General features: G+C 42.8%; 1 protein-coding gene across 1 annotated transcript in view; it reads right to left on the bottom strand.

The window, feature by feature from the left end:
• LOC137291923 (uncharacterized) overlaps positions 1 to 24,533 on the bottom strand; it is a 52,635-nt gene that overhangs the window by 24,026 nt on the left and 4,076 nt on the right. Inside the window, exons 4-13 of the mRNA XM_067823480.1 lie at positions 24,319 to 24,470; positions 23,534 to 24,098; positions 22,965 to 23,116; positions 17,110 to 22,741; positions 15,422 to 15,429; positions 13,194 to 13,320; positions 9,798 to 9,949; positions 8,022 to 8,790; positions 5,261 to 5,412; positions 4,212 to 4,423 (exon numbers count right to left, since the gene is read on the bottom strand). Of these exons, the coding sequence (XP_067679581.1) occupies positions 4,212 to 4,423; positions 5,261 to 5,412; positions 8,022 to 8,790; positions 9,798 to 9,949; positions 13,194 to 13,320; positions 15,422 to 15,429; positions 17,110 to 22,741; positions 22,965 to 23,116; positions 23,534 to 24,098; positions 24,319 to 24,470 (7,921 nt within the window). The remainder of the gene's footprint in view (positions 1 to 4,211; positions 4,424 to 5,260; positions 5,413 to 8,021; positions 8,791 to 9,797; positions 9,950 to 13,193; positions 13,321 to 15,421; positions 15,430 to 17,109; positions 22,742 to 22,964; positions 23,117 to 23,533; positions 24,099 to 24,318; positions 24,471 to 24,533) is intronic.

Genomic DNA, 24,533 nt, shown 5'->3' with positions numbered 1-24,533 from the left:
AAAATGAGTTAGGGATAATGGTATTTTTATTACTGATATTTTATCAGTATATCAACGAATAAATATATCATTATTCATAATTTCGAAAGTTACAAATACCACTATTTACATATATCCACTATCTATACCTAAACTGTATACTTAATAATTTATCTGTACTTAACGCCACCATTGAAGTGTTATACACAAAGTGTACACACACATGCTGACAGATTAAGCTTTGAGCATGGCTGTTGTTCCTCCAAACAGCTATACACTCCTGTAAGCTTTGATCTCTGCCATCAACTTTATGAAGAACTCAGATATCGTAAGAAAGTGATGGATGTCCCCGTGGTTTAACCCAGACTTTCTGTGAACTCTCAAAATACTACTGCTTGACAAATATTAGATGAGCCACGACCTGACAAATGACCCCAATTTGCATATATGGGAACATCCCACAGAACATTCCATTTGAAACAAGAGGGAAACAGGTTGTCGTCTAAATTTTGAAAAGTTCAATTTCCTTTGCGAATTGTGTCGTGATGGTGTTTTGCTGAACTAAATCGCTCTGCGACACACGTTTTAAACAGTATCGGTATTGATTTCACGCCACGGCCAGCATGTATTGCATGTGTTTAATCGCATATTTACCTGGAGCAACCAAGTGTTTTCGTCCAGATTACTTGCCCCGCCTGCTTGTCACAAACGCGTTCACTGCGCTGGCTCATCCTATACTTGTCAAGCAGTATGTTTAAAACCGTGAAAGTAAGGACCTGTTCATAATGTAAAGTAAATGACCCCTCTCCTGCATGTCATGTACAAAATCAATGACACCCCCAACCATCCCCTAATTTTAGAATATTTTTTGAGTACAAAAATTGAGGACACTTGTATTTGAGCGCATAAGTCATTCCTGCAACAGTTCGTAAAAAGTATTTTATGGATCAAAATACTGCGTAAATATAAGTTTGTTCATGGTGAGAAATCAATTAAAGTCGGAAATAGAAAAAAATGTTTTCATGCTGTTACTCTGTATCCCTAAAAATGACACAACTACAAATACGATATATATGTCAAAATAGCTCACTTTGGCCTAAGTGGGCAGTAAGTGAGATGCGTGAGAGGTTATCCACACACAAAAAAACATGTCGTGAAACCGGGCAAAACTTATTAAAATACGACTAGCTGCTGAAAACAATAGATAGACTATAAATGGCAGTAATGTCGCCCAGACAGGTATGACGACGTACCATTGGCACGAAAAGCATTCGCTGCCTAGTGGCTCAAGGGGTCACCTCAAAGATGTTTTGCTTTTTCATGTGCCGAATATGTCTCATCTTACGTGTCCTTCTTTCATAAAGATTATGAGACGTTTAAAGGAGTATTATACCTGATACACACAGAAACGTATCGTATCACTTGTCTCAAAACATATAGGTAGCATAACCACCCGAAGATCGACAGGGTTGGATATTATTTGTAAACTGTTATGACATGCCGTCTGCTTCCACAGTTTAATTCCTCTAAGGGATAGTCATATATTAGCTTATATCTCTATCCTCGTGCCCGACCCTAACCATCATCTGCTACACCGCCCTGGGCTTGCTTTGAGACTATGTTTCTGTGTATAGTGACAGACAGAATCAATGGTAACTACATTTTTAATAGTTTCAGCTTGAAAGTTATTATTTTTTACGTCAGCTGTCGTTTATAATGAAGCTAAGTCTATTTTCAAAATGGGCATTTAGAAATTGTCCTTTTGTAATACAATATCACCTCACACTAATTTGCATAAAGCCAAATAAGTTGTAAAGTCCACATTGTTCATTTCTGCACTAATCCGTCATCAGTAAAGCCCTTCTGTTACGTTTCCCATCTCCCTGCCGCTGGAATTGTAGTTAGGCCGAACTTAGTAGAACAGATATTTCACACTTTCAGATATCAATTACATAAAGTGTACAATTAAATGTAAAATAAACGCAACAATTTTGTTATATTTCTGACAGTACCTAAGGTACCACATGCCTCCTACCATGTTTGGAATGTAAAATCTGTGGCAGAAACGCAATATTTTTCAAAGCTGAGATGGCAGTGTCTGTGTGCAAAGAGCACATGTTGGCCTGTGGTCTTGGGCATGGATAGCACAAATAGGTTAAAGTTCAGCCACATTGAGCGCTGAGTCTTCACTGCTTGGCCAGCTTGACCTGAGGTACTGTTATAAGGTGAAAATTGCAATCGTATACAAGAAACGATTTATACATCTATCATTGAGATTTGCGGTAAGTTCGGCATAGCACCAATGCTATTACTATTGGGTAATATATTAAGGGATGAAAAAGGGAATAAATGTCAAACAACACAACAGAATAGATTCGTCAAGTAGCAATTAAATCTGAGTCACTGATTAGAATTAAGGGAGATTTCCAATCACGAGGTACGACATGAGACCAGGGAATGATGTAACTTCTAACGAATCAGAGAGATTGTAGAGGGTCATGTGACAAGGGTGGAGCAGGCTCGAACACCTTAAAAAGATACCGTCAGCACTAAAAGGTGCGAGGTGCGGTGCGGGTTGAAGAGACAGTAGAACGTTCACATCCCGTGAGCTTGCCCTACCCTGTCCAGGCCAAGACCAATTGTTATGAAGAGAGGGATCGAGTAAACCGATGTGAGTATAGAAACTTGTGTTGAGTTATTCATTGTATGCCTCAGTGCCAGTACACGAATGATATGCGCTAGTTAGGAATCCCGGTCGTCAGACCAGTTATTCCTAGATGTAGCCCCCCGGACAGACCCAGCGAGTATGCCACCAGAGCTGGCAGCACCCCCAATAAGGCAGAACGGTCGTCGTAACAGGTAACTGGTACGAGGGTTTACTAACACCCAAATCCCAGTTACGACAGTACTCTACATATGCATGATCCGAGAGGTCAGTGGCATAAAAGCCAGGTGGCGTCAACTTCAACAAATATGGGAGCAGCGAATGTTATTGATGTCGTGTTCGTGCGAAACATGCAAATATTGGAAATATTCAACCATCTGTTGCTTCTTTTTGAAAAAAACAGTAGGACATTGCTGACGATTTCTCGACACTCATGTGACAAACGGCAACCTTGTGTCGGCTGTTCGGACATGTTGACAGTCAACTGACAAAGGTGGACCCGTTCGCAATAATAGACCCAGCCAGTTGTGATACTGTCACGCAATGCATTAGTATTCACTTGATCAGGTCAAGCTGGACAAGCTTAAGATGGGTGACCGTATATGGCAGCTTGACCCCTGAGCCTTTCTACTCCTGCCCCACAACGAAGCACATGTGATACTTGTGGTCTCACCTCAGGCAAGTGAGTTTGTTAAAAATTGCTTTCGTTCACCCAACAGTAAATGGGTACCCGGTGGGATAAGTTATGTGACTGTTAACCTCACAGGCAGCTGGGATCATTCGGGGTAATAACAGTCATCACCGCTGAACATACGACCGTATGTTAGCGCTGTGTTAAAGATTCAGATCTTTCATATTTTACAAAATATATCAATCTGGAAGTGATATTTTAGTGTGACTAGTGAGTGTGCTGGGACAGTACATGCTTGACAATAGCTTTAGGTAAGCTATCTGCACTTGAGAACTGTCTCATTGAAATGACTTGATACACAGAAAATATGCAAAAGTGTGCAAGAACCAATCATTTTATTTGCATTAAACATTTATTACATGACATGTGACGACCAATCACCTGTTTATCTGACCAATAATGACTTGTTTCATTTGTTGCACTGATGGAATTCGGGAACGTTTCTACCAATGTCTAACTTCACATCCTGAAAGTTGTTTTTTTAAAACTTCATTTGATCGTAGATCGAACCGAATCTTTTCGCACTGGTATCAGCCTCGATGTGCCCCCGTGTAAAGGGAACATAAATAGGGTTTTGGACATAATGACGGTTTTGTACATCATTTGACACAGTGAAATCACTGACCATATGAACAACGGGTGAAACCAGACACCATTGTCCAGAAAAAGTTAAAAAGTTAACTTATACAATACTTTACATTCATCATTTCTATCATTCGATGTATTATATCTTGTTCACTCCCTACCCCTTTTCTGTCACACCTGGTCCTTCCCTCCCCCTATTCCATTACATCTGGTTCCATCCCTCCATCTATTCCATTACATCCGGTTCTTTATATAATTCCATCCGGTTTCTTATCTCCTCTTTTCTATTACATCTGGTAATTTTCCTCCTCCATCAACTTGTCCCTCACATATGTCAATATGTATCCAAGCTGGTTCTTCCCCTTCCAATTCTGCATGTCCCAGGCCAACGGGTCCTCCCTGTCAAGCCCAATACCCCATACAAAGTCGGAGGGGCTCGCTTCAACCATCAGTTTCGGATGTGTTTTAAACAGCTTCTTCTTCAAATAGGGATTCTGGGAAAACTGAAAAATAATATAAATGTGGATATATATTCCCAAGCTGATTTAACATATAAATTAAATCACTCTTTCTTCTTCAGGTTAATGTTCCCCCGAGTTCCAGTTCCACACTAAAGTACAATGTATCAAGTCCATTTCTGTCCCCCGCCGTGATATTACTTGCAGCGGCGTAAAAGTGATCACACTCACTAACATTTGGTTTCGTAAGGTTTAGACATAGAAAGGCTTTGGATGAGTGTTGCTTCCACTTTGCTTGTAATTCGAATGGTTTAAGGAAAACAAGTTCAGTAGGACATGATGGAAATGTCAGCGAAATACACCATACTCACTACCTCTTTCCGCTACACAGAAAAATAATTGAACTGTTTGCCATTGTTTGATCAGCATTCTAGAAGGATTCTTCTCTCAAGCTTTTAATGTGGTCACTCTTCGCTTGATAAGAATGTGATAACCTACATTGGAACATCATTCTATGCAATAAACAGAACATTCTTATCCATAAAAGTTCTATATTTCGTAAATGATCTGTTACAAAAGTAAGTATTAATTTCATATCCAACACACATATACCAGAACCATTACAGTATTAACTCCTCAATTAAGACCTCAACACCATTAACAACAGCGTGTTTCCAAGCAAGGTTTGGCAACATTCCATCATTCACGCATTCTCACCTTGTCCAATGGCGGCGGTGTGGCGTGGTGGTTAAAGCGTTCGCTCGCCACACCGAATATCCGGGTTCGATTCCCTACATGGGTACAATGTGGGAAACCAATTTCTTGTGTCTGCAGTCGTGATACTGTTTGAATATTGCTAAAAGCGGCGCATATCACACTCACCTTGGCCATGTTTGCCCGTTCAACAACCTGCTGACAGCACTGTTTCCACACTCTTATGTCAAAATTGGGAATCATCCTTCCAAGTCGCTTGTGTTCTGCAGGGTTATCCGTTGCCATTACTTTCCGCTCAATGTCTTTGTCATTGAATGTAACTGGAAATACAAAGCGAGGATAGAAAAGGAAAAAATAAATATATATACACATAGACACAATAATAATGAATGTAAAATAGGCGGATGGAATTAGTACAGAGTATCTCAGATAATAATGAAAATATTTCAAATGAAAACAAATGCTTTTGATAGTGAACCATGCTTACATCTCCAGTCCAAGGAACGTTGGGGTACCCTCATCGATAAAACATCCGCTCTTCATGCTAAAACCCGGGTTCGATCCCCACATATGTGCCCATTTCTGGTGTCCCCCGTCGTGACATTGTTAAAACCACTTCACTACTGCCAAAGCTCGTATTTTTGGAGGTTACTCACTGAGATATATTATATCTTATCCAGAACATTCTCAAACCGTGATTGACAAACCTGAAAAAAGGTGTGGATGACCACTCTTAGCAATATTACAGCGGGGTCCCCGAAACGGCTTTACATGCTATTACTGTGTGGGGAATCAGACCCCGGAGTTCGCCATGACAAGGGAACGCTTTCACTATGTATGCCGAGCTCACCGCTCAAGGCACGTATTGAGAACTGTTCCAATGGTGTGTTATGGTTATATTTACGCAGACAATCATTGTCAGGTCAAATACTGATGTTCGGAAATAAACTGACGGACAAAAGAAACGCTGGTTTCACAAACCTGGTTGCAAAACTGATTCAAACTCAAAAACATTGTTTACAGCAATATAGGAACATTCTTGCAAACCCAACCTTCGTGGCTGATAACATGTAATGAACGTGCAGCATGATTTTTGGGTGAAATCTGCGTTTTTGCATATAATTTCAAAAGTGCTTTTACGAAAATTTCGTGCAAAGATCGGGTATAAATAATGATTAAAACTCTTCTCTGACATTCGACCGTTTAGATTTGATGAACAAGAATGCCACGTTTAACATCTGTACAGCGCGAGAGAGCGATAGGAATGCTGGAGATGGGTGCAACCCAGTCCAGGGTTGCGACAATCATGGGCTGTCATAAAACCACGATAGAGAGACTAGTGCAACGTGTCAGACAGACTGGTCAGACATCAGACAGACCACGGAGTGGAAGACCGCGGGTAACAACGCAAAATGAAGACCGCTATTTACGTCTGCTTCACCTTCGTAACAGATTCCTCACTGTTACGTCATCAGCAAGAGATGCACTACAACACCCCATCAGCAGGAAGACCGTGGCCCGACGTCTCCGCCATTATGGACTGAGGGCTTATCGACCATTCAGAGGAATGACCTTGACCCTGCAACATCGACGGAACCGATTGAGGTGGGCTCGAACTGTGCAACTCTGGCAAAGACGACAGTGGGACAGAGTGGTTTGTTCGGATGAAAGCAGATTCAAACTCTTCAATGCTGACGGCCGAGTGCGCGTGTACAGACGTAGAGGGGAACGGACGTCACGTCGTTGTGTTCAAGAGGTGCAACCCGATGGTGGCGACAGTGTGATGATATGGGGCGGTATTTGTGGTGACAGGAAGACTGATTTGGTTGTCATTAATGGTAATCTAAATGCTCAAGGATATATCAACCAGGTATTGAGACCAGTCGTGCTTCCCTTCATACAGAATAATCCAAGAACTCTATTTCAACAGGATAACGCCACTCCACACAGTGCACGTGTTACAAGGGACTTTCTGAACGCTAATAACATCCAGGTTCTTCCTTGGCCAGCCAGATCCCCCGACTTGAATCCGATAGAACATCTGTGGGATCACCTCGGGAGACGTCTTAAGCAACGTCAACAACGTCCTCATGACCGACAGACGTTAACGCAAGCCCTGCAAGAGGAGTGGCGTCAAATCACCCCAGCAACTGCCAGGAGACTGGTTACATCTGTTAGACGTCGTGTCAGGGCGTGCATTCGTGCTAGAGGTGGACACACTCCATACTGATGACATTTTCTTAATTTTGGGTGATTTCGGTGTGATCGACTTATGGACAATCCAACTGCTTGAACAAAATTCATTATAATTTCTTAAATATCCACCATATTTTTGTTAGAGCGTGTACACCTGTTGCCAGTTACCATCTCTTTGATATACAGTCATAATTGCTTACATATATTGTCTTACGTTTTCATTTCATAAGAAAATATGTTGCCAGCGTTTCTTTTGTCCATCAGTTTACATACATGTGGAAGTATCACAATGATTAAACGGGAGCTACCTTTCAATAAGTCACTCCCTCAACTACCACCTCTCTCTCTCTCTCTCTCTCTCTCTCTCTCTCTCCCTCTCTCACACGCACGCACGCACGCACGCACGCACGCACACACCCATGCACCAGGTCGCACTACGGGTCAGTAAATCGATAAATTGAGCTTTACTATCCAAGTGGGGGGTTGGCTAGTAAACCAGCGCTTAGTTTAAAGATTTTCTCACCCGCAGTGGGGGTCTGTGGCCGCACTCACTCACTCCACATCCACCAGTACGCTCTCGCTCATATACGAACACGACCCACTAAATCACCCCACTCCACTAATATCCACTACCCTCCGGTCCACTCCATGCTTCCCCATTCCACTCCACCTCATCGCTCCCTCTGCTCCACTCCTCTCCTGCCCAATCAACTCCATTTCAGCGTTGACTCACCAGCCTTCCGGTACATCATGTATTGTTCACCACAGTTGAATTTCACACCATCAATCACGAACCTGGCTGGGTGATGGTGACTGAATGGAGACTTGTGACCGTAGAATAAAAACAACTGGTCTTGTCCGGACAATCCTTCATATCTTTTGTCTCTGTACGTGGGATTAAAGTGAACGCCGTTTGTTGACTCGTTGCTGCATGTTTTGGTAGGTGTTATCTCCCTTGTCAACCTTGGCCCCTTTGGTTCATTTTCTTTGTTTCCCACTGGACTCCTAGAATTGCAGTCTCCTTTTCCCATTGGTTCATTTTCACGTTTCTTATTATTCTGATCCTGTTTTTCGCTAAACCACTTTCGCTTGGGATGGACATCGCCATCCTCCGCTTCCTCGTCTCCAACAGCCCCCTCCCTCTGCCTCTCTGCGTCCCCGGCCCCCTCTTCCGCTTTATGGGCCTTCTTCTTCTTTTTCTTCTTTTTCGCTGTCTTGCTCTTTGTGTTCTCGGAGTCCGCTGTTGCTTCTCCCTCTTTCTCAGCTGCCACGTGTTTCTTCGCTTCAGCTGGATGCCTCCGCGGCTGTTTCATTAGTTTATCCCGAAGACGAGTCAAGGCATACCCCAAAAGATTACTTCCCTTCCACGTACTCTTGTCCTGAGCTCTGACGTCTGTGCTGGCCAGCCCAATGCCCCACTTCTTGTTCCCGGGGGAAGCCTCAACCAGGATCTTAGGGTGTGTTTCAAAAAGGGATGCATGGAGCTTGGGATTCTGATCAAACTGTAAGAAAAACAGCAACTATACCATAAACAGTGCTTTTATCATTATTATTATTTTTAGAAAACAAACCCCTTAAAATATCAATATCAGGCTGGCTTTGTCGGCATAACCTTTCAGATATTTCAGCTTATTTTACAAAAATAAAGATTAGTAGACAAACGTCACTTCCTAGATTTGAGGGAGTAATTGAATTTTTAATATGTCCACTCACGATGTCTTGAGTTGAGTTTTAAAAACTTGAGTTTTAAAAACTTGTTAAGATATCTGTCTTGTTTGTGAACATATATAGTTACTATGTTCATGTTCTATCATTTAGCCATAATTTGTAAAGAGCCCTAAAGTCCATATGGTGCCCTTGCTTTGCTGGGCGTCAATGATGAGGAATACATAGTACTACCAATTCTCATAAATATGTTGTGGTTATTAGGAACAAATTTAACATTCTCCGTATTTCCAGCTATTTTCCACCTGTCGCCTGCCCTGAAATTACTCTCCGATGTGAAATCATAAAAAGCTATATACCCATTTGTCCTCGCCGCTGTGGCCATTTATGTATGTCATGATGACAAAACTAACTTATATAAAACCAGGTTATCTTGTATCCCTCTTCCTCTATATTTGTAATAAATATACTGAAGGAACACAAGGATCACATGAGAGCAATGTGTTCCTTTGGGTTTTTTTCCAATGTCTTCCAAATCGTTAGTATCGCATAGATTGTGAAGAAAGCTGGAAAAAATATAAAGGAATAATTCTTCTTTCACGTGATCCGTTATTTTCCCCCCTTAGTATATATCAGACGCAGAGCGACCCTACTTTACAGCTCGGCCGTCATGTTGGTTGAGGCAGGAGATGAAAAACACATGGAAAATACGGATGTCTTAAGTCATATTCAGGGCATCATTTTTGTTTGACCTGTAAGCAATCGAGTCTGGACCAGATATGACACGCTTGGGTTACTAAAAGCCAATTCTAATCCGGATCCTGCACATAGGGCATCATCCTACCTTGGCTTCGATGGCGCGTTCAAGGACTGTTTCCATGTTCTCCTGCCAAGCCTCCTGGTTGAAATTTTGAATACCTTTTCCACAGTCTTTCATTTTCTCGTGGTCACTGGCGGACAGAATCTTTTTGGCACATGCCTCGTCCTCAGATAGAACTGAAATTGAGAAAATATGTTGTTTGTTGCTTAAAGAGACACTTGGTAACATTCAGCTCTAGGACGAGTCCGTAATTGAGTCGGGCCTTGACTCTTGAAAACATGAATCGTACACACAGTGGAACTGAAATTTTCAAAATGTGTTGTTTGCCTGACACAACACTCAGCAACATCAATCTCTATTACGACAGTCCGTAAAATAAATCGGGTCTCTTTAGCGCATGCTTCAGATATAACTGCAACTGAAACGTTGTTTTCCCCTTCTGCCAAGTCTAGATTTCCCCAGGCTCTGAATTTCCAATCAAACATGGGCTGGTTTTCAACTTAAAATGGGTGTATTTGTTACTATCAAAACTATATATATTCAGACACTAAGCGTTATTCTAGTGTTGCTGGTGTTTTCTAACCCTGATTGGGGACTTTGATTCCTCGATCTGCCTATTTGAAAAGACATAAAACACGAAATGCCAGGTACACAGAACGGATCCACACTCAGTATGATCTAAACTGTACCATGGCAGCCTGTATATGATCTAGTCTAGGCCTCACAAACCCAGGATATCCTGCGTTTATTGCCTCACTCAGTATGATTAAACTGTGCCATGGCAGCCTGTATATGATCTAGTCTAGGCCCCACAAACCCAGCATATGCTGTGTTTAATGCCACACTCAGTATGATTAAACTGTACCATGGCAGTCTGTATATGATCTAGTCTAGGTTTCACAAACCCATGATATCCTGTGTTTAATGCCTCACTCACTATGATTAAACTGTACCATGGCAGTCTGTATATGATCCAGTCTAGGCCTCACAAACCCAGGATATCCTATGTTTAATGCCACACTCAGTAGGATTAAACTGTACCATGTCAGCCTGTATATGATCTAGTCTAGACCTCACAAACCCGGGATATCCTGTGTTTAATGCCACACTCAGTATGATTACACTGTACCATGGCAGCCTGTATATGATCTAGTCTAGGCCTCACAAACCCAGGATATCCTGTGTTTAATGCCACACTCAGTATGATTACACTGTACCATGGTAGCCTGTATATGATCTAGTCTAGGCCTCACAAACCCAGGATATCCTGTGTTTAATGCCACACTCAGTATGATTACACTGTACCATGGCAGCCTGTATATGATCTAGTCTAGGCTTCACAAACCCAGGATATCCTGTGTTTAATGCCACACTCAGTATGATTACACTGTACCATGGCAGCCTGTATATGATCTAGTCTAGACCTCACAAACCCAGGATATCCTGTGTTTAATGCCACACTCAGTATGATTACACTGTACCATGTCAGCCTGTATATGATCTAGTCTAGGCTTCACAAACCCAGGATATCCTGTGTTTAATGCCACACTCAGTATGATTACACTGTACCCATGGCAGCCTGTATATGATCTAGTCTAGGCTTCACAAACCCAGGATATCCTGTGTTTAATGCCACACTCAGTATGATTACACTGTACCCATGGCAGCCTGTATATGATCTAGTCTAGACCTCACAAACCCAGGATATCCTGTGTTTAATGCCACACTCAGTATGATTACACTGTACCATGGCAGCCTGTATATGATCTAGTCTAGGCTTCACAAACCCAGGATATCCTGTGTTTAATGCCACACTCAGTATGATTACACTGTACCCATGGCCGCCTGTATATGATCTAGTCTAGGCTTCACAAACCCAGGATATCCTGTGTTTAATGCCACACTCAGTATGATTACACTGTACCATGGCAGCCTGTATATGATCTAGTCTAGACCTCACAAACCCATGATATCCTGTGTTTAATGCCACACTCAGTATGATTACACTGTACCATGGCAGCCTGTATATGATCTAGTCTAGGCTTCACAAACCCAGGATATCCTGTGTTTAATGCCACACTCAGTATGATTACACTGTACCCATGGCAGCCTGTATATGATCTAGTCTAGACCTCACAAACCCAGGATATCCTGTGTTTAATGCCTCACTCACTATGATTACACTGTACCCATGGCAGCCTGTATATGATCTAGTCTAGACCTCACAAACCCATGATATCCTGTGTTTAATGCCACACTCAGTATGATTACACTGTACCATGGCAGCCTGTATATGATCTAGTCTAGGCCCCACAATCCCAGCATATGCTATGTTTAATGCCACACTCAGTATGATTACACTGTACCATGGCAGCCTGTATATGATCTAGTCTAGGCTTCACAAACCCAGGATATCCTGTGTTTAATGCCACACTCAGTATGATTACACTGTACCATGGCAGCCTGTATATGATCTAGTCTAGACCTCACAAACCCACGATATCCTGTGTTTAATGCCACACTCAGTATGATTACACTGTACCATGGCAGCCTGTATATGATCTAGTCTAGGCTTCACAAACCCAGGATATCCTGTGTTTAATGCCACACTCAGTATGATTACACTGTACCCATGGCAGCCTGTATATGATCTAGTCTAGACCTCACAAACCCATGATATCCTGTGTTTAATGCCACACTCAGTATGATTACACTGTACCATGGCAGCCTGTATATGATCTAGTCTAGGCTTCACAAACCCAGGATATCCTGTGTTTATTGCCACACTCAGTATGATTACACTGTACCATGGCAGCCTGTATATGATCTAGTCTAGGCCCCACAATCCCAGCATATGCTGTGTTTAATGCCACACTCAGTATGATTACACTGTACCATGGCAGCCTGTATACTTCTACTGCATATTTTAAGCTACTTACTACTACTACTACTACTACTACTACTACTACTACTACTACTACTAGACAGACCGCCTCCATATAGCTGGAATATTGCTGTGTGCGGTGTAAAACTGAACTCCTTCACTCACTCACTATTTGGCACCGATACATGTGTGTGAGTATGAATTGTAGCAAAGGATGCAGGCGGTGAAATGTATCTTTTCAGTTAGACAGGCGTCGCTCAAGGTACACGCTACACTATTTGACACGTTAGCAATATAAATAGGCAACATGACACGACGCGGCATGCACACAGATAGCAATGGAGGTTTTGTCAGTTACGACTTTCGATTTCGAAATGCATAATGACATGAATCTTCACTTACATATTTCGTAAAATGGGTCATGATTTATATCACATTTTATGTCATAGCATACATGCGACGCTGTTCTCTCCCTGTTGGTCATTATGTCGCTTTCAGCGAAGTATACGTGCTTACTTATCACATAATCAACTCACCAGCCTGTTGGTAGGTGATGTAGTGCTCGGCGGAGATGAACTGTTTGCCATCTATTTCGAAATCCGCCTTATATTGGAGGCTGAATGGTGAATCGTTGCCTGAGAAGAAACGAAATTCATTTTGTTCCTCCATGTTTCAACGAAGCCAGCTTGCCATGCAATGTACGTCACCTAATGCTACTTTATGTATTGCGTTTCTCCTTAACGAGACCCTACATAGCTTTGGTATGTGTCACGTGACCCCATTTAGCCACGCACCATGTCAGTGTAGCCACGGTTCTAAGTACCCGATACTTTCGGTTCTGGGGTATTCCCAGAAATGCTTCACGTTTACAAATTTTCCACGTTTCATTGATATGAATATTTATTAACAAAACGTTATCTTCTGGGAACAGGTCGAATACAAGTCTGTATTTGTCATTGCTAGTCATATGTGTGATTAGTTAAAAAGTATGTAAATTTTAAACTTTCGCGGCCAGGGTTTTGGCATTCCCGGAGAAGCAGGCTACTCGAAGCGACAACCACTGATACAACGCAGTGACGAATTAAGGGAGGTAACTCTGTTTTTCAAATGTCAAGTTCAAAAATGTTACAAAAGTCTGTTCATTTGTTCGACAAGGTGCGTGCGTGTGCGTGTGCGTATGCGGGCGTGTGTGTATTTCAAGCTCGTTGTACGAATTAACGTTCTGGTCGTAGATCACCTGAGTATGGGTAAGGTTTAAAAGGGCGGATGAAATATAAAAAAGTCTTCTGAAAAGGTATAGGAATAGAGGCATGTGTTCACGTCACGTGTAGTCGAAAATGGTTCAATGAGTGAGTTTAGTTTAAGTATTTTTTCTATGCATTCATATCGCTGGAATCCCCAAATCTAGGATCCATACAAAAGAATACCAGATCACATAGCCACGGTTCCAAATTGCGTAGGTCGATGCCCATACTATTGATCATTGGATTGTCTGGTCCAGACTCGATTGTTTAAAGACCTTAGCCATGTAGCTGGAATATTGCTGAGTGCGGCGTAAAACTAAACTAACTGAAGATCAAATCTACACGGGCATCTATATGACTGAAATAACGCCGGTACTCATCCTCATCACCATGCCTGACGCCCAGATGTTGTGTCGTCCCTTACAAGTTTCGTCTGATTGTTGTTTAACACCGCACTCGGCAATCTTCCAATTATACGACAGTGGTCTGTTAGTAATCGAGACCAGGCAATCCAGTGATCAACATCATGACCATCGAGTTACGCATTTGGGACACGGTGGCATGTATCAGCCCGGCTACGCGATCCTGTTAGTCAACCTGTTACAAGCATGGCTTGCGGAAAACCAATTCTAACCCAAATAAGGCGCCTACGTGAATAGCTATCGCCTTAACTGGTGAAAAGCTTTACATTAGAAAAAATATGTCTACACATGTCAGTGTATGAATAAGGCCCGTCCGACCGCCCGAAGCGGGGTAGGTTTCTGACGGACAGTCTAAGTTTACAGCTGCCAGCAACAATGGTATGGTAAAAAATAGATATCATGTACCATACATCTGAGTAACAGCAATGACTGGCGTGACTGTTTGACAGTACGTACACGAATTAGTTTCAATCAACTGTACATGTAACTAAAATTGAGTAATTTTCTTTGGATTATTTTACCTGCTTAAATATATTTTGGGGTGGTAACAATTTGAGTCTCTCTCTCTCATTCATATATATATATATATATATATATATATATATATATATATATATATATATGTATATATTCACAGGACGTACGGAATATAAAGACGGACACATTGCTACTTCAAATTATATTATTTAATAGTAAAAAAGACAGAATGTACGTGTAAATTACATAAACAATACGTTCATCACAGGTCAAAAAAATATTTGGCCAAACTTTTAATCAGAAATGAAATCATGCCAAATATGAACAAATAATCTGATATGTTAACAAATCTGTGCTCTACAACAGCACGTGGACGTAATACTGAAAAGGGAATACTTTCGAATAATATTGTTGTTTCATAACAATGTCAAGATTCCCTCAACAAGCGAAACACACTAGACGCAGTGACACGTGCTGAAACATCACGTGATCTATCTAGAACACTTGACAACTGTCATGTCTTAATGAGGGATAAGTGTATTAGGGCTTGAATCGAACGGCAGGTTTATAGTCCCTTTGACTTTAAATATACGTGATTGCGCTGATTATCATATAATTTACTACAAAACCTATAACAACAATCGCATGTCTCATACGTTAGACGATCTGGATAGCCGCTGATATTCACCAAGACAAAATAAATAATTATATAAATCTGAGGCTCCTTTCACAAAGAACCTTTACTAAGATTAACCTTAACATAACTGCCATTCTTTAACACTGCATTAAGGTTACCTTAGACTTAGACCTTAGACTTAGGTAACCTTACCGCAGTGTTAAGGAATGGGACTTAAGGTTAACCTTCGTTGCTTTGTGAAAGGAGCCCCTGAACGTCAACTTAAGCTCATCTGTTTGGAAATAAAGAAACCAAACCCAGGTCGGTAAGCAAAAGCAAAGTGGTCAGTATAAACAAGTGTCTTGAGTTCCTTCAGCACCCAGTATCCAGAGGAACACGTGGTCCTCGATATACTTCGGCAAAATAAATAAATAAATGTTTCTCTTGCATCGGCGCGTCACCTTTACTTGTGCGCGTAACAATTTTATATTGCCTTTTAAAAAAAATAATTTTGACTTTTCCGCATCTCGATCATCCATTCGTCCACTATAAGTGTCCGTAAGAACGAGTGTGACTGAATCTACAACTCATTAACAAGCACTATACTTTCCAAGCTGTGTTTCTGAGAAAGTAAGAAAATATGTACCTCCCTCGTCACTTTTTTTCATCAAAAATTTAAAATAAAGTCCTACCGCCCTCGTCATTTTGAAAAAAGATGTACCCGAGAAACATTTAACTTTTTTATACAGCCTTAGGTACTTCGGGACAAGTCGGTTCCTGGGCAATCTTCTACTTCAGTTGAACAATAAAACACAGTGAACAATAATCTATTGATTATGCCATTACGGAAAACGTGTCACTTTGATGAAAAAGTTATTGACTGTCCTCCCTATCCTGATATCCTAAAATAAAATATATTTCAACGGACATTCGGGAATTTTTACTCCAATCGGTGGGAATGTGCACGTGAACTGTCGATGTCTAGATTAGCAAATACCAGGGTGCGTGAGTGAGTGAGTGAGTGAGTTTAGTTATACGCCGCACTCGGCAATATTCCAACTGTATGGCTGCGGTCTGTAAATAGTCGAATCTGGACCAGACAATCAACAGCATGAACATCGATCTACCCAAATGGTATACATGTGTCAACCAAGTCAGCAAGCCTGGCCAACCGATCCGGGTAGTCGCCTCTTACGACAAGCTTGAATTACTTAAGTTCAATTCTGACCCGGATCTTTGGCATATAAAATTAAGTAAGCAAAACAATTCAGATCGTTTGCCACAAAAAGGTTGTCGCTGAGAGCTCAATGTATTCCGAAACGAGGCTTACAAAAAAGTGCTACTTCGTTTGTTTTTCTTTGGCTCATGCCTTAATTGTCTTTTGCAGGTGTGCGTTACATTTTCATTCACTCGATAGAATGTATAGTGGCCACGTCTGTCGTTGTGTCGTCAAGCCTTAGAGTGTTGCTCCATGGAAGTTTGCCACGTACGGCGTTCCACTGCCACACTAGTGTATGAATTATATTCACAAAGTCAACAAAGTGACCAAATGTCTCCTTTTCAGATGTGATGAAAATTCAAATGCATGTACTTCTCAACGTTCACCTTCCCAATTGTACAACAAAACTGTCACTAGTATGTCCAGTTCAGACCGACTCCCCTCCACGACCTCTGCATATATCTCGATGTTAGCTCTGCTGGAAGCGTCCCTGTACTTTCTCTGGCACTACAATTTCGGTTGCCATGTCAGTTACTTCTCCCTTTGGTGCATCTTTTACTTCCTGTACTTCGTCTGCCTGTGGGTCTATGTCGTGTCCAACAACAGCTGCTTGTTCAGAATTCACTTTGTCTGTCTTCTCTTGTTCCATCCCATCTTCTCCCGCTTCTTTTCCCTCCAACACGACTTCCTCGCCGGGAGTTTCTGGTGTAGAGTCGTCCCCTACAGCACCCATCGCTTCCTGTTGGAGAGTAACTCTCCTTACATCTTCTTGCCAGTTATCGCAGTGAGACGTTGCAACGATATCTTCCTCCGCTGGAGTAGGCTCTTTCTCTACATTATCATCTTCCCCTTTTATCACCTGTTTTTTGTCATTTTTGTGTATCGTCCTCCCTCCTTCGAAATCTTCCTTCGAGTCATCAGACACAGACGTGAGATTTTCCGTTGCTTTCACTTCCTGCATTGTACCATTACCTTCCTTCTCCTCTACCACCTGTATCGTCCTCCCTCCGTCATCATCTTCCTTCGATGTATCAGGCACTGACGTGACATCTCCGGTAGCCCCCACTTTATGCATGGTACCATTAGATAAACTTTCCTTCTCCTCTGCCTTTTGTGTCGTCCTCCTTCCTTTGACACCTTCCTTCAAGTTATCAGGTGGAGACGCTGCATCTTCAGTTGCCTTCACTTCCTGCACTGAACAATTACCTTCCTTCTCTTCTCCCCACTGTACCCTCCCTGCTCCTTTGACATCTTCCTTTGAGACATCAGGCGCAGACTGGACATCTTCTGTTGCCTCCACTTCCTGCACTGTATCATTACTTTCCTTTTCCTCTTGCTCCTGTATCCTCCTCCCTCCTTTGACATCTTTCTTTGAGGCTTCAGGCACATACGGGACATCTTCTGTTGCCTCCACTTCCTTCACTGTATCACTACTTTCCTTTTCCTCTTGCTCCTGTATCCTCCTCCCTCCTTTGACATCTTTCTTTGAGACATCAGGCGCAGACGGGACATCTTCTGTTGCCTCTACTTCCTGCACTGTATCATTACTTTCCTTTTCTTCATCCTCCTGTATCCTCCTCCCTCCTTTGACATCTTTCTTTGAGGCATCAGGCGCAGACGGGACATCTTCTGTTGCCTCCACTTCCTTCACTGTATCAATACTTTCCTTTTCTTCATCCTCCTGTATCCTCCTTCCTCCTTTGACATCTTCCTTTGAGGCATCAGGCACAGACGGGACATCTTCTGTTGCCTCCACTTCCTTCACTGTATCAATACTTTCCTTTTCTTCATCCTCCTGTATCCTCCTTCCTCCTTTGACATCTTCCTTTGAGGCATCAGGCACAGACGGGACATCTTCTGTTGCCTCCACTTCCTTCACTGTATCAATACTTTCCTTTTCTTCATCCTCCTGTATCCTCCTTCCTCCTTTGACATCTTCCTTTGAGGCATCAGGCACAGACGGGACATCTTCTGTTGCCTCCACTTCCTTCACTGTATCACTACTTTCCTTTTCTTCTTCCTCCTGTATCCTCCTCCCTCCTTTGACATCTTTCTTTGAGGCATCAGGCGCAGACGGGACATCTTCTGTTGCCTCCACTTCCTGCATTGTATCATTACTTTCCTTTTCTTCATCCTCCTGTATCCTCCTCCCTCCTTTGACATCTTCCTTTGAGGCATCAGGCACAGACGGGACATCTTCTGTTGCCTCCACTTCCTTCACTGTATCACTACTTTCCTTTTCTTCTTCCTCCTGTATCCTCCTCCCTCCTTTGACATCTTCCTTTGAGGCATCAGGCGCAGACGGGACATCTTCTGTTAATTCCACTTCCTGCACTGTATCATTACTTTCCTTTTCTTCTTCCTCCTGTATCCTCCTCCCTCCTTTGACATCTTTCTTTGAGGCATCAGGCGCAGACGGGACATCTTCTGTTGCCTCCACTTCCTGCATTGTATCATTACTTTCCTTTTCTTCATCCTCCTGTATCCTCCTCCCTCCTTTGACATCTTCCTTTGAGGCATCAGGCACATACGGGACATCTTCTGTTGCCTCCACTTCCTTCACTGTATCACTACTTTCCTTTTCCTCTTGCTCCTGTATCCTCCTCCCTCCTTTGACATCTTCCTTTGAGGCATCAGGCACAGACGGGACATCTTCTGTTGCCTCTACTTCCTTCACTGTATCAATACTTTCCTTTTCTTCTTCCTCCTGTATCCTCCTCCCTCCTTTGACATCTTCCTTTGAGGCATCAGGCACATACGGGACATCTTCTGTTGCCTCCACTTCCTGCATTGTATCATTACTTTCCTTTTCTTCATCCTCCTGTATCCTCCTCCCTCCTTTGACATCTTCCTTTGAGGCATCAGGCACATACGGGACATCTTCTGTTGCCTCCACTTCCTTCACTGTATCACTACTTTCCTTTTCCTCTTGCTCCTGTATCCTCCTCCCTCCTTTGACATCTTCCTTTGAGGCATCAGGCACAGACGGGACATCTTCTGTTGCCTCTACTTCCTTCACTGTATCAATACTTTCCTTTTCTTCTTCCTCCTGTATCCTCCTCCCTCCTTTGACATCTTCCTTTGAGGCATCAGGCGCAGACGGGACATCTTCTGTTGCCTCCACTTCCTGCACTGTATCACTACTTTCCTTTTCTTCTTCCTCCTGTATCCTCCTCCCTCCTTTGACATCTTCCTTTGAGGCATCAGGCGCAGACGGGACATCTTCTGTTAATTCCACTTCCTGCACTGTATCATTACTTTCCTTTTCTTCTTCCTCCTGTATCCTCCTCCCTCCTTTGACATCTTTCTTTGAGGCATCAGGCGCAGACGGGACATCTTCTGTTGCCTCCACTTCCTGCATTGTATCATTACTTTCCTTTTCTTCATCCTCCTGTATCCTCCTCCCTCCTTTGACATCTTCCTTTGAGGCATCAGGCACATACGGGACATCTTCTGTTGCCTCCACTTCCTTCACTGTATCACTACTTTCCTTTTCCTCTTGCTCCTGTATCCTCCTCCCTCCTTTGACATCTTCCTTTGAGGCATCAGGCACAGACGGGACATCTTCTGTTGCCTCTACTTCCTTCACTGTATCAATACTTTCCTTTTCTTCTTCCTCCTGTATCCTCCTCCCTCCTTTGACATCTTCCTTTGAGGCATCAGGCACATACGGGACATCTTCTGTTGCCTCCACTTCCTGCATTGTATCATTACTTTCCTTTTCTTCATCCTCCTGTATCCTCCTCCCTCCTTTGACATCTTCCTTTGAGGCATCAGGCACATACGGGACATCTTCTGTTGCCTCCACTTCCTTCACTGTATCATTACTTTCCTTTTCTTCATCCTCCTGTATCCTCCTCCCTCCTTTGACATCTTCCTTTGAGGCATCAGGCACATACGGGACATCTTCTGTTGCCTCCACTTCCTTCACTGTATCACTACTTTCCTTTTCCTCTTGCTCCTGTATCCTCCTCCCTCCTTTGACATCTTCCTTTGAGGCATCAGGCACAGACGGGACATCTTCTGTTGCCTCTACTTCCTTCACTGTATCAATACTTTCCTTTTCTTCTTCCTCCTGTATCCTCCTCCCTCCTTTGACATCTTCCTTTGAGGCATCAGGCGCAGACGGGACATCTTCTGTTGCCTCCACTTCCTGCATTGTATCATTACTTTCCTTTTCTTCATCCTCCTGTATCCTCCTCCCTCCTTTGACATCTTCCTTTGAGGCATCAGGCACATACGGGACATCTTCTGTTGCCTCCACTTCCTTCACTGTATCACTACTTTCCTTTTCCTCTTGCTCCTGTATCCTCCTCCCTCCTTTGACATCTTCCTTTGAGGCATCAGGCACAGACGGGACATCTTCTGTTGCCTCCACTTCCTTCACTGTATCAATACTTTCCTTTTCTTCTTCCTCCTGTATCCTCCTCCCTCCTTTGACATCTTCCTTTGAGGCATCAGGCACAGACGGGACATCTTCTGTTGCCTCCACTTCCTTCACTGTATCACTACTTTCCTTTTCTTCTTCCTCCTGTATCCTCCTCCCTCCTTTGACATCTTCCTTTGAGGCATCAGGCGCAGACGGGACATCTTCTGTTAATTCCACTTCCTGCACTGTATCATTACTTTCCTTTTCTTCTTCCTCCTGTATCCTCCTCCCTCCTTTGACATCTTCCTTTGAGGCTTCAGGCACATACGGGACATCTTCTGTTGCCTCCACTTCCTGCACTGTATCATTACTTTCCTTTTCTTCATCCTCCTGTATCCTCCTCCCTCCTTTGACATCTTCCTTTGAGGTATCTGGCGCAGACATGACAACCTCTGTTGCCTTCACATACTGCATTGTAACATTACTTTCTTTTTCCCCTCTCTCCTGCATCCTCCTCCCTCCATGACTCTCTTTCTTCACGATATCAAGTCCCGACTTGGCATATTCTGTTGCCTTCACGTCCTGCATTGGACCATCACTTTCCTTCCCTTCTACCTCCTGTACCTTTTCCGAGGCTTCTTCTGCTACTGTCATTTTCTCACCAACATTGCCCTGGTGCGCCACTGCTGCCCTTCCATCGCCCTCTTTTCTGTCTTCCACTATACCAGTTTCTGCAACCTCCCTGTTGTCTTCACCAGATTTAGTTACCGGCTCTGCCAACTTCGTCTCCCCATGTAGGTATTCCTCTATCTTCGTGTCTCCTTCTTTGATGCCTTTTACAGCAGCATCGTTTTTATCCTCAGCATCACATACCACCAATCTTGACTTTTCTACACCATTTTCTAATCTCTCCATTTCTCCATCATCAGTCTTCTCGTCTGCCTCTTTGTCATTCTCTTTCGGCGATGATTCATGATCCTCTAATGGTGTGCTCTCTTCTCTCGTCAAGAGTTCCTCTCTATCATCCTTCTCCACCTTCTCTTGTTCCACCCGGTTTTCCTCACCCACCTCTGTACTATCAAGGCGAGTTACAACTTCCTGTGTACCATCATCCTCTCCTTCAACTGGGGCATACTCCAACCTTACTTCCTCTCCTAGACTGTCTTTTGCCTCCTGTTGATGGTCTACCACTCTCCTTTCACCACCTGATACGCTCTCAGACACATCTTTGTTCTCACGCACCTCGCATTCTGTTGAAGTGACATCTTCCATCTCATCATCCCAGTTCTCTCTCACATCCTGTTTGCCACATGATCCTCGTTCATCATCTTCAACATCCTCAACATTTCTTGGTATCTCCACATTTACTGCATTAGTTTCGTCTTTCATTGTCTTTACATTTTGCTTATCATCTCCACCCACTGCAAGTTCCTTCATAGTCCCAAGAATCAACGTATCATCTTCTCCACCTTCTGTCGTGCTCTGAGGCTTCATATCTCCCATTCCCACCTCCTTCTGGGCCTGCTCCTTCTCCATAAGTCTATCCCTGACATGAGTCAAAGTGTAGCCCAGAACATTATCCCCTCTCCAGAATTTTGTATTCCATGCATTGGAGTTCTTCCTTGCAAACCCAAGGCCATATCCAATACTCCAGAAGAGGTCGTCATACTTACACTCTGCTAACAGTTTGGGGGATGTAGCGAACAGTAGCTCCTTCAGGTCGGAATTCTGAGTGAACTGAAGAAACAAGGAAAACAATGAGCCATTTCAAGAAACTGGAAGATCAACAGAATGAGAATATTTAATGAGTTTAAAGTTTGAGATCATTTCTTTCTCCAAGAAAATTTCCCATACAGTGTAAGGGGTTATTTTGAAAAAAAAGACCGGGAACCAGTGTACCATTTGTCCTCGGATGAAGATCGTAAAATACTACCACCTGTGTACTATATGGTTCTCTAACCTTTGCCGTGATGCCACGTTCAACAATCTGTACGCATTTTGGTTCCCATACTTCCCACTGGAAGTTTGGTATCTCATAGCTGTAATCCTCCAGCGCTTTGGGGTCATTTGTGGACATGATGTTCTTCTGACATTCCTGGTCTTCAAATATCACTGAAAAACAGGCACAAGACAAACACAATAAACATTGCTTCTCCGAGTCATGGAAATCTGCCAAAAAGCCCTCAACTACCAGCATAACTAAGAAAGTATATGCACACAAGATTTAATTATTTCAGTTTGTTGAAAAGCAGAAAGTAAAAGTACAGTTAATTCAGTTTTTTAGATCTACAATTGCGAACGGGGTTAACTGCAGAATACTGACAATTATCATTTTACGATTTTCCTTACACAAATTAACAATCTAACCTAATTCTTGCATTATCGAACAAGAAACAACAAAATTCCGATTTTATACACACCGATACCTTTGTTTTTAGAGTACATGTTCATAGAGTTCAATCACATACAGTGAAATGAAGAACTCTGCCCTGATGTATCAACAACCAAGGGCAACAAGCATCCACTCACCTGCCATTTGGTACAATGTAAACTGTTCTGCACTGGCGAAGGTTAGACCATCGACTGTGAATCTGGCAGGATAGTGTTGATTAAATGGAGACTTGATGCCACCGAAAAATTCAAAATTGTCTTTCCCGGACACATGTTTGTAAGATTCTCGTCTGGATAGGTACATGGGCCTATCTTCCTTCAGAGTCACCATATCATCTCTCACATTGTCACGTTCGCGTCTAGTCTTGGGATTCCTTTCTTTGGTGTTTCCAATGTCCAAGTTCGAGTGTTCCCATTTCCTCTTTTTCATCTTCTCTTCTTTCTCCATTTCCTCCCATCTCTTGTCATCTTTCCACTTTTCCCATTCCGCCCAGTGCGTGTCCTCCTTCTTCATCAGTCTGTCTCTCACTCGGGTAATTATATAGCCAAGCTGGTTTTTTCCCCGCCATGTCTCTCTATCCCAGGCTAACGGGTCTTTTTCGCTTCGACCTATTCCCCACAGTCGGTCTGACGGACTCGCCTCCACCAAGAGTTTAGGATATGTGGCGAACAGGGGTCCCTGCAAATGTGGATTCTGGGTGAACTGAAAGAAGAACAATGTAATCACTATACTGTGCAAACCATTATGATATTGCAGCTGTATGACGACAAGTAAATATTGTGTGGATCTGAGGCCAAGGATTTGTATTATCAACAACGGTCTGCGTGGTCGGGAACAGTAATCCGACTTGTAGTGAGTGAGTGAGTTTAGTTTTACGCCACACCTTAGGAGGACACTTGAATGAACAGGTAACAAATCAAACCTTGGCCTCCGTTGCCCGCTCAACCACATCTATGAAGTGTTTCTTCCATACTTCGAACTTAAATTCTGGTATCTGCCGACCGTAACGCTTCTGTTCTACGGGGTTAGACGTCCCCATGATCTTCCGCTCCATTTCCTTGTTATCAAATATAACTGCAAGGATAACCCAATACTTATATGAAGCGGACTATGATTACAAACATGACGAGTTTTTCA

The sequence above is a fragment of the Haliotis asinina genome, chromosome 7 (genome assembly GCF_037392515.1).
Source record: "Haliotis asinina isolate JCU_RB_2024 chromosome 7, JCU_Hal_asi_v2, whole genome shotgun sequence".
In the NCBI taxonomy this organism is placed as follows: domain Eukaryota; kingdom Metazoa; phylum Mollusca; class Gastropoda; order Lepetellida; family Haliotidae; genus Haliotis; species Haliotis asinina.
The sequence above is the reverse complement of the archived record's forward strand: the minus strand, read 5'-3'. Positions and strand labels throughout refer to the sequence as shown.